The sequence below is a fragment of the Cucumis melo genome, chromosome 12 (assembly GCF_025177605.1).
Source record: "Cucumis melo cultivar AY chromosome 12, USDA_Cmelo_AY_1.0, whole genome shotgun sequence".
NCBI lineage: Eukaryota > Viridiplantae > Streptophyta > Magnoliopsida > Cucurbitales > Cucurbitaceae > Cucumis > Cucumis melo.
In genome coordinates this window covers 10,285,161-10,298,523 of record NC_066868.1, presented here as the reverse complement: position 1 = coordinate 10,298,523, position 13,363 = coordinate 10,285,161, and the positions used below count along the sequence as shown (strand labels likewise).

The following is a 13,363-nucleotide window of genomic DNA, read 5'->3' as shown; positions in this document are numbered from 1 at the left end:
CGTCTTTCTTCTTTTTCTGTTTTTTTTCCGTTGCAATTTCTTTCCATTATCTTTCTTCTTCTTTTTTCTACGTCGTTTAGATTTGGGTAACCAAATCTAATTTCTTTCTATCGTCTTTCTTCTTTTTCTCTTTTTTTTTTTTGCTGCAATTTCTTTCTATTGTCTTTCTTCTTTTCCTCATTTTTGTACGTTATTTAGATTAGGGTAACCAAATATAAAAGATCGTTCATAAAGAAACTTGAAAAAATCGTTTAGATTGAAGTAGCCAAATCTAAACGATTGTGTACCAAATAATCTTAAAATAATAAACAATCCTGTAAACAAATCTAAACGATCGTGTAACAAAAGAATCTTGAAAAATTTCGTTTAGTCAAATCTAAATGATCGTGTACCAAATTTTGAAAACAAAATCGTTTAGATTTGGCCAAATCTAAACGATCGCGTTGGCAAATCTAAACGACCAACGATACTGTAACCAAATTAGTCGATAGAATTGAAAAAATAAATCGTTTAGATTTGACTATCCAAATCTAAACGATCGTGTACCAAACAATAGTCAAATTTAAACGATCGGGTATCAAATATTTCATTGTAGACAAGTGAGCTTTTTCCGATTTCGAAATTTTTCTATATAGTGTAAATATTTTTTTCGTTTTGTTATATTTTTAAAAAGACCCCACTAAAAAATATACATTATTTATTTCTAACATTTAAAGTTAGATATTTAACGTGTCTATAAAATAATATCTACCATTCAAACTTAGAATGACCGGAGCTGTGAAAGCAATTTCACGTTGGTATGAGGTAATGAAAAGGTCAAAAGGGAAAATTGAGTTTTAAAAAGTGAGCGCATTCCATTTTAATTTTAAATTTGATTAGAAAAATTGTTGCAAGAAAGTCCATTCTTTTGTGAGAAAACCCCCCAACACAATCCGGCGGCGGAAAAGGAGGGGAAATGGGAAAGCGAGACAAGAAGCAAAAACATCACGATGGACATTCTCGTCGAAGAGACTTCAAGTTTACTGCTGAAGGTGAAGTTATGGAAGATGGTGATTTCGACAGCTATCCCCTTCCCTCGCCTTCTACCACAGAACTAGAAGAAGAGGAACATGAAGTAGAAGTAGAAGAAGAAGAAGAGGAACAAGAAACAAGCAATGAGGGCTCGTCAATGGATATTCCTTCGAAATTTCAACTCTATCAACAATCTGTTCAGGTTTGGCTCTTCTTCTTGTATTGCAACTCTAATCCCCCGATGGATATGTGGCAAGTCATGTGAATATTTGGAAGAAACGATCATTTTCGTGAATACATGAATTTACCATATGAACTGATGAGTTGTATATTCTTGATTGATTGCTGAAATTTCTTCTTTATTGTCTCAAGTCCCCCAAAGGAGACATAAGCTATTTGCAGAAGTTCTTTCTAATGTATGTGGGTGGTAGGCAACCGATCCATTTCCAAGAAGATTTTTGTGGCACTGCACTTTTAAGGTACACCACTGTTTTCTTGTTGATATATGTTGACTTGGGTTATATTGGACAGGGCCAAATAGAAATTTGAGTGAATTCCATTTGGGGCCATTTATTCGTTGAGGGGTGGTTGCAGATCATTGTAAATGTAGTATGAAATGAAACACACTCGTGGAACAATTGTTATTATGATTATAGTTTATCTATGTCTATCATTCAATAATTGCTATAATCTTAGTAAACCAATATTAATGTTATAAATTATTGTAATAATCAGTGATAATAGTTTATGATTAGGTTTGTAATATAATTTGATGTTGTAACCCCATGACACTCTGTTACCTTTACTCCATGCTTAAGAAAGAAAAAAACGTAGCAGGAGTATTTGTCATTGCAATCACCAGTTAAATCCTCATCATCACGAACTAATTTTATTTTTAAATTTTTGTAAATACATTTCCAGAAAGTTGGTTGGCAGTTGGCTGATGATCTTATTTTCAAAGATTGAGACCATCATCCATGGTATAGTTTGAGAATAGTTGAACTTGATTTGCCATTATCCTTTTGAACTAAACTCACTTTTTGTTCTGTTAGTTTGGGGTTGAGGCTTCCCCTCTTGTTCGGCTGTTGTTTTTATATACCCTGGCAGTTTTTTTTTTTTTTTTTTTTTTTTTTTTTAAAAAAAAGAAAGAATAGTTCAACTTGACTTCATTATTATTATTATTATTTTCAATTTCTATTTGTGAACAAGCTGGAGCCAAACTTTAAATTGTGAGGCATTTCGTTGGTGTTAGTTGGATGGATTAGAAATCTGATACGTATTACTTCATACAGTCTAGAATGGCTTCGAAGTGATTCACGTAGGACTGCTGTAGGATTGGATCTTGATCTTGAGGCATTAGTCTGGTGCATGGAGAACAATGTTAATCGAATTGGAGCTGATGGATTTTCCAGAATCTCTCTTTTTCATGGAAATGTACTGCATCCTTCTGAAGCCAGGCTTGTCAATCCTGAGCCTGAGGTGGACCTGATTGAAAATTTAACATTGGAAGATAGCAAAGATAATCCCGAAGCCAGTGCATCAAAATCCATTGTGAAAGAGGAATCTGCCTCTTTTAACGACAACAAGTATTTGAAGAGGAACATTACGTTGGCTGCAAGAGATATTGTGTGCGCATTTAACTACAGCTGTTGTTGTCTCCATTCACGTGCAGATCTTGTTATGTATTTCAAGCATGCTCGTGCTACCTTATCCAAAAAAGGTGGGATATTTGTTATGGATTTGTATGGTGGTACCTCGTCAGAACAGAAGTTGAAGCTTCAAAGGAAATTTGCTAATTTTAAGGTATAATTTTCTTGAGTTCAAACTTCAGAAACTTAATTAAATTTGTTCTGGTGGACAAGTGCGTTTGCATTATAGATGCAGTTTTTGATTCTTAAGAGGCCACAAGTATAAGAAAGATGAACTTTTATTTTACTTTGGCATGAACTGGCGTAGATGATGGATGTATCACGTTGACCTAATCTAATAAGTATTAAAGTCTCCCGAGTAAGCCTTAATTCAACAAACATCTATTATTGAATCACTTGACCCTATAGTACTCAATTTTCTGCCTACTGATTCAGACAATATTTTATACAAATTTCTGGGATGGAGCACTCTCCCTATCGAGAGAATAGTTCCATGTTTGAGTCCTGTCAGTTCAGTCATCATACAATTTGAAGAATCCAACTATGTTTTTTTCCACCTCTCCTACACTAACTGTTGGAGAGTAGAATCTCCTTTCTCAATAGCTTTGCTATGTTTTTCTCACTTCAGCTCGAGGATGTTAATTGTGGAGGTCTTTCATAGCCTTACCGTAATGTAACAGTAAAATTTTAATCATTCAAACATTGTTTCTTTTCCTTATTTATGTTCTTCTCTTCACATGAAATGTAATAAAGATGGCGAGATTTTGCAATCTAATTTGCTGGAAATATTGCAGTATATCTGGGAGCAAGCTGAATTTGACATCATTGGACGTAAAACGAGGATTAGCCTCCATTTTGATCTTAAGAAGCAGCAGAAGAAGCTTCGCCATGCATTTTCATACAGCTGGAGACTGTAAGCAAATCTATTCTCTTTTCGATTACAACACATTCCATATTTGTAAACCATTATTAACTCAAACCATTATGCCAAAATTTGAAATTAAACCGTGTCTAAATTCCATGAGCCATTACATTATGCTATTTCAAATGTCCAAAATCTTGAGATGACCATTGCAAATGTGAACAGGTGGTCATTACCTGAGATCAAAGACTGCTTGGAAGAGGCTGGATTCAGATCTGTCCATTTCTGGATGCGGCAGATGCCTGACACCGAAGAGATTAGAAGTATAGAGGGGTTTGGCACAGGAAGTGAAGTGAAATACGAGGAAGTCGAAACTTTTCAACAAAAAGAATCTTGGAATGCATATATTGTTGGTGTTTCATAGTTTTGAGCATCAATGATATCAATACAATTTCAGGTCTGTCTCACTATTTTCGGCATTGGATTTCATGTCACTGTAGATAGTACATCCATAACATAAGGGAGACAAGCTTTGTCGATGGAGGGATTTCAAGCTCATCCCATGCTTGGTAATGTTTTGTTTTTATTTTTATAGTCTTTACTATGATCATTCTAATTTCCTCCAATATGAAGTTCTTACCCTGCAGGTTGATATACCATACCTCAGTTGAAACTGTTGATTCCCCCCTTCCTTCAAGGTTCTACCAATTCAAATTCCAATTCTTGTTAGTTGGAAATATCAATCTTGACAATAAAGTTGTTGAGGTGTGTTTGAACTTTAGGTTTTCAGTTTCATCAAATTGAACCCCCTAAACTTAAGTAAATGTTTCAATTATCCTTATCTGATTATTGCCCACTAATTTTAAGGGGAAATTTGTAAAGATCTTCAAAAACTATTAATATTTTCTTAAAAAATAAAGTTATGTGAAAAACAAGTTTGATCAATGAATAACTACTAAAACATAATTTTGAAAATCAATAATGAAGTTTGGGGTGGTTTTGTTCAATATAAACTAATTTTAAGTAAATCTACGAACCAATCCAATTCATAGTGGTAATGTTGAATCCAATCTGACCTAAATGTATTGATAATTCTACTTGAATCAAATGAGATGGATTAGGTTGATAGGATTTTTCAAGTCATTAGATATGTGTTTGATCTACTGATTTTTTAAGTTGATGTTAAATAACTCAACTCCAATTATATTATTTGATAAGAAATTTCTTTCCATTACCATTTTTTTTACATATTTATTTAGGAATTCCATCTTGTTGCACCTCATATACAAATTTTCTAGTTTCAACTTATTAATTCTAAATTTCATAATTCAATCTAGTGCCTAAAAAATCTTTTATATATATTTCATGAAACGTTCACATACATGTTTCATTTGCCTATTCCACAATTAATAATTCATCGGTGTATTTTGAATTTGAAACTAAAAATTCTTTTTGAAGCACGAGTATTTTGAAACATCTTCTTTTGTCCCTTTTAATAATTGGTTATATGGTTTATATGTCGTAATTTTACATTTAAATTATTAAATAATTTTATTGAAAAACTATAGCTTTACATTGAATGCAATTAGAAAAAAAAACTTTGTTTTAGTTTTCAGGTGAAATATAGATTTGAAAAAAAAAAACTATACCAATTAAATAATTTTTTAGAGAAAGCCATATATTGGCGTTGAATGAAACTTTTTTTTTTAAAAAAATTAACTATTTATTTTTGTTTTCACATTAAATATGTATAGATTTGAAAAATAAAAAATCACTAAATCCACTTAAAAGAAAAAGAATTTTAAGATATTTCCTATTATTTTGCGTGTGGAAAAACTAGATTTTCATATATATATATATATATATATATAACAAAATGACAAAATATTTATACTGTATAAAACAATTTAGAAAATCGAAAAGAAGATCTTCATGAATATTTACAGCCGGTGTAACAAAGCTCATAAAGTTAGCCATTTTTTAAATATTTCAGGTTTTCCCTTCCATCTTTTTCTCCATTTTTTATTGTCTTCTTCCTTTACTTCTTTTTTAGTTGCCATTTCTTCCATTTTTTTTGTTTTTAGATTTGGGTAACCAAATCTATTTCTTTCTATCTTCTTTCTTGGTTTTCTCTCTTTTTTTAGGTGCATGTATGCCTTTTTCTTTTCTTTTTTACGTTGTTTAGATTAGGTAACCAAATCTAAAGGATGGTGTATAAAGAATCTTGAAAAAAAAAAAATCGTTTAGCCATTTAAAATTAGGGTAACCAAAACTAAAAGATTGTTTATAAAGAATATTGAAAAAAATTATTTAGCCAAATCTAAACGATCGTGTAGCCAAATCTAAACGATCATGTAGACAAATCTAAACGATCGTATATCAAATTTTGAAAAAAAAACTCTAAAAAATATATTTGGTACACGATCGTTTAGATTTGGTTATTGTTTGGTGTACGGATCCTTTAGATTTAGTTGTTTAGATTTGGATAGCTAAATTTTTTAATCTCTAAAAAATATATTTGGTATACGATCGTTTATATTTGGTTATTGTTTGGTGTACGGATCCTTTAGATTTAGTTGTTTAGATTTGGATAGCTAAATTTAAACGATTTATTTTTTCAATTCTGTGTAAATGATCGTTTAATTTGGCTAAGGATCGTTTAGATTTGGATAGCAAAATCTAAATGATTTTTTTTTCAAGATTTGGTGCATGATCGTTTAGATTTGGTGAAACGATTTTTTTCAAGATTCTTTTGGTACACGATCGTTTAGATTTGTTTATACGATTGTTTAGATTTGGCTAAACGATTTTTTTTTTAAGATTCTTTTGATATATGATCGTTTAGATTTGTTTACAAGATAATTTTTTTTTTGTACACGATCATTTAGATTTGAATACCCTAATCTAAACGATTTTTTTAGGATTCTTTGTACAGGATCGTTTAGATTCGACTATTTTTATACACGAAAATCTAAACGACATTTTTTCTCTTTTATATTTAGTACACGATCTTAAACAACCAAATAAAAGTTTGAAAAAAAATATTTTGAACCAAATAACAGTTTGAAAAAAAAGAAGAGGAAAAGAATAAATATGATGGAAAGAAAAAAGATCAAATCGCAGACGAAGGCGAAGGGGAGAAGTAAGACGATAAAAGGGAAGGACAAACCTGAAATATTTAAAAAATGACTAACTTCATAAGATTTGTTACACGAGCCATAAATATTTTATTGATTTGTTATATTTATAAAAATTTTCCTCTAAAAAATAATATGTAGATTTCACAATGGGGCACAGTTTAAAAAAATATTTGATATATTCACCCAAAGAAACCATTGTTTCAAAAAAAGGAAAATTAGGTTTTAAAAATATTCAATTAAGAAACAAAAATTTTAAAAATACTTAATAGATTTCTTGGGGAACAAATTTCATTAAAAAAATTAATAGATTTTTAAAGATTTCTAAATAAATGTATAGAGAATTTCTCATGGGTAGCAAATCATTTAAAACGTGTTTGGTAGAAAATCCAAATTTTATTTTACATTTTTAGATTTATTGAGCTCAGCAAATATGTTGTTGGCAGACAATTTAGATTTTGTTTTTGAAAATTATTTCAGATTCTGTTTCTGAAAACTATTTTCCGATTATGTAATCCAATATATAATATGTTTCCATTAGATCCGACATTTGAATTTTACATTTTTAAAAGAAGAATTATATTAAATAAATATAAAATACTTAGAAATACAATATGTCATGCTATAAACTCAATTTATCTTTTTAATATGATATGTATTAAAAATTGGCAAACTATTTATACTTCATAGAAAAATAACCACTAAAAGACAAAATTAAATTACACTTGATTTTTCTATGGAGTGTAAATATTTTGTCAAATGTTCTATTTTTGACAATTTCTCTAAATATAAATAAAATATTATTTATATAATAATACAAAATAATAAATATAAATTTTTAGGTTAAATTATAAATTTGGTAACTATGGTTTAAAATGATAGAATTTAGTCTCAATGGTTTATGACTAGAATTTAGTCATTTAGGTTTAATAAAATTATAAAAAATAGTATGGTTTGTAGGGACCATTTAAGAATGTTATCAAGGTTTATTAAACTTTAGACTAAACTCTAACTTTCTCCCGACGATAAGGAGTAATATTGTAATTTAACCAATTTTAACCTTAAATTATATACATAAATAAATTAATAATAGTTTATTGTTAGCTAAATCTGTAACGACCCAACTCTTTATCCTAACTTGAGGACATTACTAAAAAGAAACAATAACAAGAGACACTTTTTTGAAAAGAGGAAGACTAAATTTTCATTAAAAACAGAATACTGAAACACTGATACATAGATGTGGAAGCAAAACTGAGTCCCTATATGACATGTCATGGATCCTTTTCTGTCGCTCGTCAGCTTTCCTCTACCTGAAATATTAAACATAGAAAGCGTGTGTATAAACATATACTTAGTAAGGGACCCACCACTAGTCCCGCTAGGAGTCTATTAACTTCCCATTAGAGTCCCGTAAGGAAGTACCCCTGAACTGACGCATTTCTGAACACACGTAATCTAGTGATCCCGTAGGAACACATCTGGTCTTTGGTGAACCTAAAGGAACACCTAGGACAAAATTGGTTTTCAGTGAACTCAAAAGAACACCTAGGACAAACTGGTCTTCAGTAAACTTGAAGGAACACTTAGGACAATCGAGCTGTAAGTGACCCTGTCGGACCACTCATATATATAACATCTCATGAGACCAATGATCCCGTCGAACCACATAGTCATGAAAAGGTGGTGATCCCGAGGGACACCTATATGGATACAACTCTAATAGACAAAGTTAACAGAAGGCTTATCCATAACATGTAGCATATCATAAACATCATAAACATGGCATGAATATTAATCATAATGTCTTTAATCATGTGATTAATATTCATGCGTCATCTTCAATGTAAATTAATCATCATCATCAACATACTACCAGTCATAAATATAATATTAGTCATCATCATCGATCATCAACATCAACACATTATGCATCTTTGCTACATTAATGCATAATGAAAAATTACATGCAAACTCTTAACTTCAGTTCGAAGGTCTAATAGGAGAATCTCTTTTCTGGAGATTTTAGCCAAACAAAATATTCCCTAGCTGACAGTAAAAATTCTTCAACTAATTTGATCCTAATCATAAAAAGAAAATTTAGTATCTTAATTAATAAAATTAGCAATTGACTATCATCCAAAAATTCTCCTAAATTAATTAACTTAAAAAAAAAATTGGGTTGAAACCAATTCAACCTTGATTGGAAAAAATCCAAGATTAAATCTTCAAGCATTAGCCAATTGAACCTTTAAAGAAACTCCAAATAGATCTAAGATTAAATCAACAAATTATTAATTTAATTACCTTAGCTTACTAAGGTTACCCGAATGGAAGTTGAAAAATTATCTTATTCTTGATGAGAAAATTCATCACTTTTAAATCTTTAAGCTTTGCTAAAGGGACCAATCATAACTAAAATTGGTGAAGCGGTAGCAGATGGTTATCTTAGTGAAGAAGATGAAGAACTTTTTTATTTTTCCTTTTCTTTTCAACTTAAGCATTCCAATACTATTTATAGACTCAAATAATAACACTAATATTTATTATTATTATTTCCTTTTCCTTTTAGGATATATATATATAATACCAAAATGTACATATATATTTATTATCATTATCTTTACTCAATAAATTCATTAAATGCACAAAATCTTAGGTATTTATAACCATTAATAATAATAATAAGGGAAACTTTTATGAAGGTAACAAAACATCAAACTATTTACGGCCTGTGTAACAAAATCCATAAAATTAGCTATTTTTTAAATATTTCAAGTTTGCCTTTCTGTCTTGTTCTCCTGCTTGCTACGATTTCTTTTATCGTCTTTCTTCTTTTTCTCTTCTTTTTTGTTGCGATTTATTTCCATCGTCTTTCTTCTTTTTCAATTCTTTTTTACGTCGTTTAATTTTTCCATCGTCTTTCTTATTTTCTTCTTTTTTTCGGTTGTGATTTCTTTTCATCGTCTTTCTTCTTTTTCTCTTCTTTTTATACGTCGTTTAATCTTTCCATCGACTTTCTTCTTTTATTCTTCTTCCTTTTTACGTTCTTTTAAATTTGGGTAACCAAATCTAAACTATCATGTACAAAAAATAGTAGAATCTAAAAGATCGTGTATAAAGAATCTTGAAAAAAATCATTTAGATTGAAGTAGCTAAATGTAAACGATCGTGTAAACAAATTAAACAATAGGATTAAAAAAATAATTGCCAAATTAAATGACCAAATGATTGTGTACCAAAAGAAAAATGATTTGCCTACCCAAATCTAAACGATCGTGTAACCAATTTTAAATGTAACCAAATTAAACGATCATATAACCAAATTAAACGATAAATTAAAAAGTAATTGCCAAATTAAATGACCAAATCTAAACGATCGTGTAACCAATTTTAAGCGTAACCAAATTAAACGATAACATTAAGAAATAATTGTCAAATAAAATGACCAAATCTAAACGATCGTGTACCAAACAATAGTCAAATGTAAACGATCGTATACCAAATATTACACACGCGTTTTGTACCAAATATATTATGTGTGCGTTGTTGACGGGACATTTTTGGTATTTTACACGGTGGGACTATGGACTTTGTTTGTTTTCGAAATTGTTCTATACAGTGTAAATATTTTGCCGCTTCGTTCTATTTATAAAAAGATCCCTAATAATAATAATACTTCTTTATTATTATTATTTTTCTCTCACCAAAATCTATAATAAACATATATATTTAATTTAAACCATAATTCTCTCTTCTAAATAAATATATCTTTTCTCATCCAATCAAATCAACCATCTATCTCCTCATGGATTATCTTTTTTTTTTTTTTTCCAAATAATTGTAATTATATTCCTTTTTATAATTAACTTTACTTTTCCATATTACTTATTTATATAAAACCAAATAATTAATAGGGAGTCTTTTGTAATTGTAACAAAACACCAAACTATTTACGACCCATGTAATAAGGCCTATAAAGTTAGCCATTTTTTATAATCTTGAGGGATCAAGTCATTGATAGTGAGTGGCTTATTTTCAAAGTTTTTCGTTATAAATTTATATATGTTATTATAGTACGCTAGGATTGTGACGATTACTTGTATGGTTGTTTTATGATCTATATGTTAAAAGTGTTTTTCAAATATGAATTTCGGTATTCTAGGAACTTTTGTATTTCGGAACTGTGGTTGAAACCAACTTTACTAAGCAAGTTTTAGATGACAATTGAATTTTAAAATCTTCATTGATTTATAACTAGATTTGAATGAGTTCTAAAAGAATGTATCGATTGCTAAGAATCGAAAATGATTTGAAATGTGTTTCTAACCATGTTTGGTTTTAAACTTTAAACATGTGATGTTTATGAAATAATGTTGGTGATTTCCCTAAAGGCTACGTGAATGTGTTTTCGTAGCGCCACCTATGGTTGTCAGGGGTTCCGGGGCTGAAAGAGGCCGTGACCGGAGATCTAGATACTTGAGCCTAGGTGAGGACATGGATGGAGGATTGAGATATGGCTTTGAGCCTAGCTTAACCCATGGTTGGGTGGCTCTATGTGCACATAGGAGCCGTATGTAGTTACTGTGGTAGGTGTTAAGTATGCGTGAGCTCTGTTTGGCCGTGTGTTTCCTTGTGGATATGGAGCACGTGTGAGCTATTCCCAGGTCGTATACTTAGTATGCTATCATGGTTGGTTTGGATTGGTTGACGGTTGCTATCATGGTGGATACTAAAGATGCGTGTGCTAGTTTGGACCGCATGATTCTTTATCATGTGCGAGCTATCTTTGGTCCTATCTTTAGATGCCTTGCCATGGTTGTATTGATTACAGGTTTGTTGGTAGACTAAAGGCTACGAGTTAATGACGTTTTCCACAAATATTTTATTTCTAATGCATATTTAAGTTTTTCTTTTTAAGTATGGTTTACAAGCATTACCTATAAGAAACTTGCCACTCACTGAGTTTTAGCTCACGTTTTCAATGTTTTTTCTCCTCCATGTAGCGGTCAAGGACCAAGCATTGGTTGTGCTTCCTTGGCATTGATTGTAGTTTCTCATTCTTGTGGTATGTATATATTTATGTGTAGTATTGTATTATTGGGTGATTAGAAGAAGCGAGAGCCACAGTGAGAATTTGAGTTTTGAGAGGTTTCTTATTAGATTGTTTTTCTTTTGTAACTAGTTCGTAGTTGAATATAAACTCTGATTTGAACTCTCGACTAGTTGATGTGTTGTGGATTCTGAAGTTGCATATACATCATATATAGAAGTACAAAAATTTCTCCCATTTACAGGTTTGGCTAACCCATATTTTAGGGAATATGCTACCAAAATTTTTATAGAATTTTTGGAAAAGCATTTTATCAATCTTACGTTTGTAAAGGAATAATGTTTTAAAGAGTAGATTCACACCAAGATCTAGGTTAGGTTAATTAATTAAATATTCATCCAACAAACGCCACATGCTAAAATCTCTAATTAATTAAATATTCATCCAACAAATATTTAATTAATTTCAATTTCCACAAAAATTAAATAATTCTCATTAAATAAATTCAAAATAACGGCCAATAAATTAAATCTAATTAAACAAAATTAAGATAATTAACTTCAATATTATCTTAATTTTGGGGGCGTTACAAAATCTTAGTGTATAAATAAGACTAGTTTTATGATTTATAAATATATAATGCATATGAAACACATTTAAACATGTTTTTTAAAACTAGAATTCAATTTCTAAACCTATCCTCAAAACAAGTCTGAAAATAAAATACAATTTCATTAAATGCAATTTCAACTATTAAATACAATTTCAACTAGTAATGTGATTGGTTGTCAAAGTGCTAACAAACTTTTCTGAATTAGTAAAAATGAACAATAACATTAACCCTAAACAAACAAACAATTTTTCCTTTAACTGGAACTTCATTTCAACAGTGAATACTTTGTTGACGAAGATCTTCTCGATGATGTTTTGTTAAATGAAGTTTCCGTAACTCAACAGGCAAAACACAACAGTCTTTCACAATTGTCTTTCATTTTTTAGGTGTTTGTAGGAGTTATGGTGTCCAAAAAAGGTATGAAACGAGTATTACATAAAACTGTGTTTGTAGAGTGCGTTTGAAATCAATGATGAGTGAGAGACTGTTGGATTTTATGTCCTAAAACTCGTAGATAGTAAATATAATCAATTGACCGTCATTAATAAAGTATTTTATTATTTAATTTCAATAAGTGTTATTGATTATTTTATTAGTTTTGTCTTAATAACCCAAATCCAATAAACTAACATCCTAAGCTGTTTGATGAGTCTTGAACAGTATGTAGAGACATACAGGGATTAATGTTCAAGATCAGCTTAAAGAGTCTATAGTATAGGGTTAAGGTTGGGTACCTTATCCTGTTAACACTATGGATACGGCTCACTTTGTATTTGATACAGACACATTGATCAAATGCGTTCATGTATGTGACATGCGAGTGAGGGTATCCTATGCAATGAGTTTGCATAAGACTGGACCACGAAATAGTAATCACTAGATGTAACTCCGTTAACTAGTTGGATTGCTATTTCATTAGGATGACCTAGGTAACTTAGTCTTAATCCTGAGTGTATTATGAACTCCTGTTTGCGAGGGATTGTCCTTTGATTTATACGAGTGAGAGTGGCCAGATTGCCGACTCAATATTCTTATCAT

General features: G+C 30.4%; 1 protein-coding gene across 2 annotated transcripts; it reads left to right on the top strand.

Annotated features, from left to right (window-relative positions):
* Nucleotides 1-854: 854 nt before the first annotated feature.
* LOC103500556 (uncharacterized) lies at nt 855-4,346 on the top strand. 2 transcript variants are annotated; one of them, XR_540114.3, is made up of 6 exons: nt 863-1,213; nt 1,384-1,490; nt 2,304-2,814; nt 3,455-3,573; nt 3,748-4,091; nt 4,170-4,346. XR_540114.3 is itself a non-coding variant. In XM_008463908.3 (5 exons), exons 1-5 carry the CDS (start codon nt 956-958, stop codon nt 3,944-3,946), a joined length of 1,194 nt encoding a protein of 397 aa, XP_008462130.1. In that variant the 5' UTR covers nt 855-955; the 3' UTR covers nt 3,947-4,346. The 2 variants fall into 2 exon arrangements, 1 of the variants encoding a protein (XP_008462130.1); XM_008463908.3 differs by having other exon boundaries at nt 855-1,213; nt 3,748-4,346.
* The last annotated feature ends 9,017 nt before the right edge of the window (nt 4,347-13,363 follow it).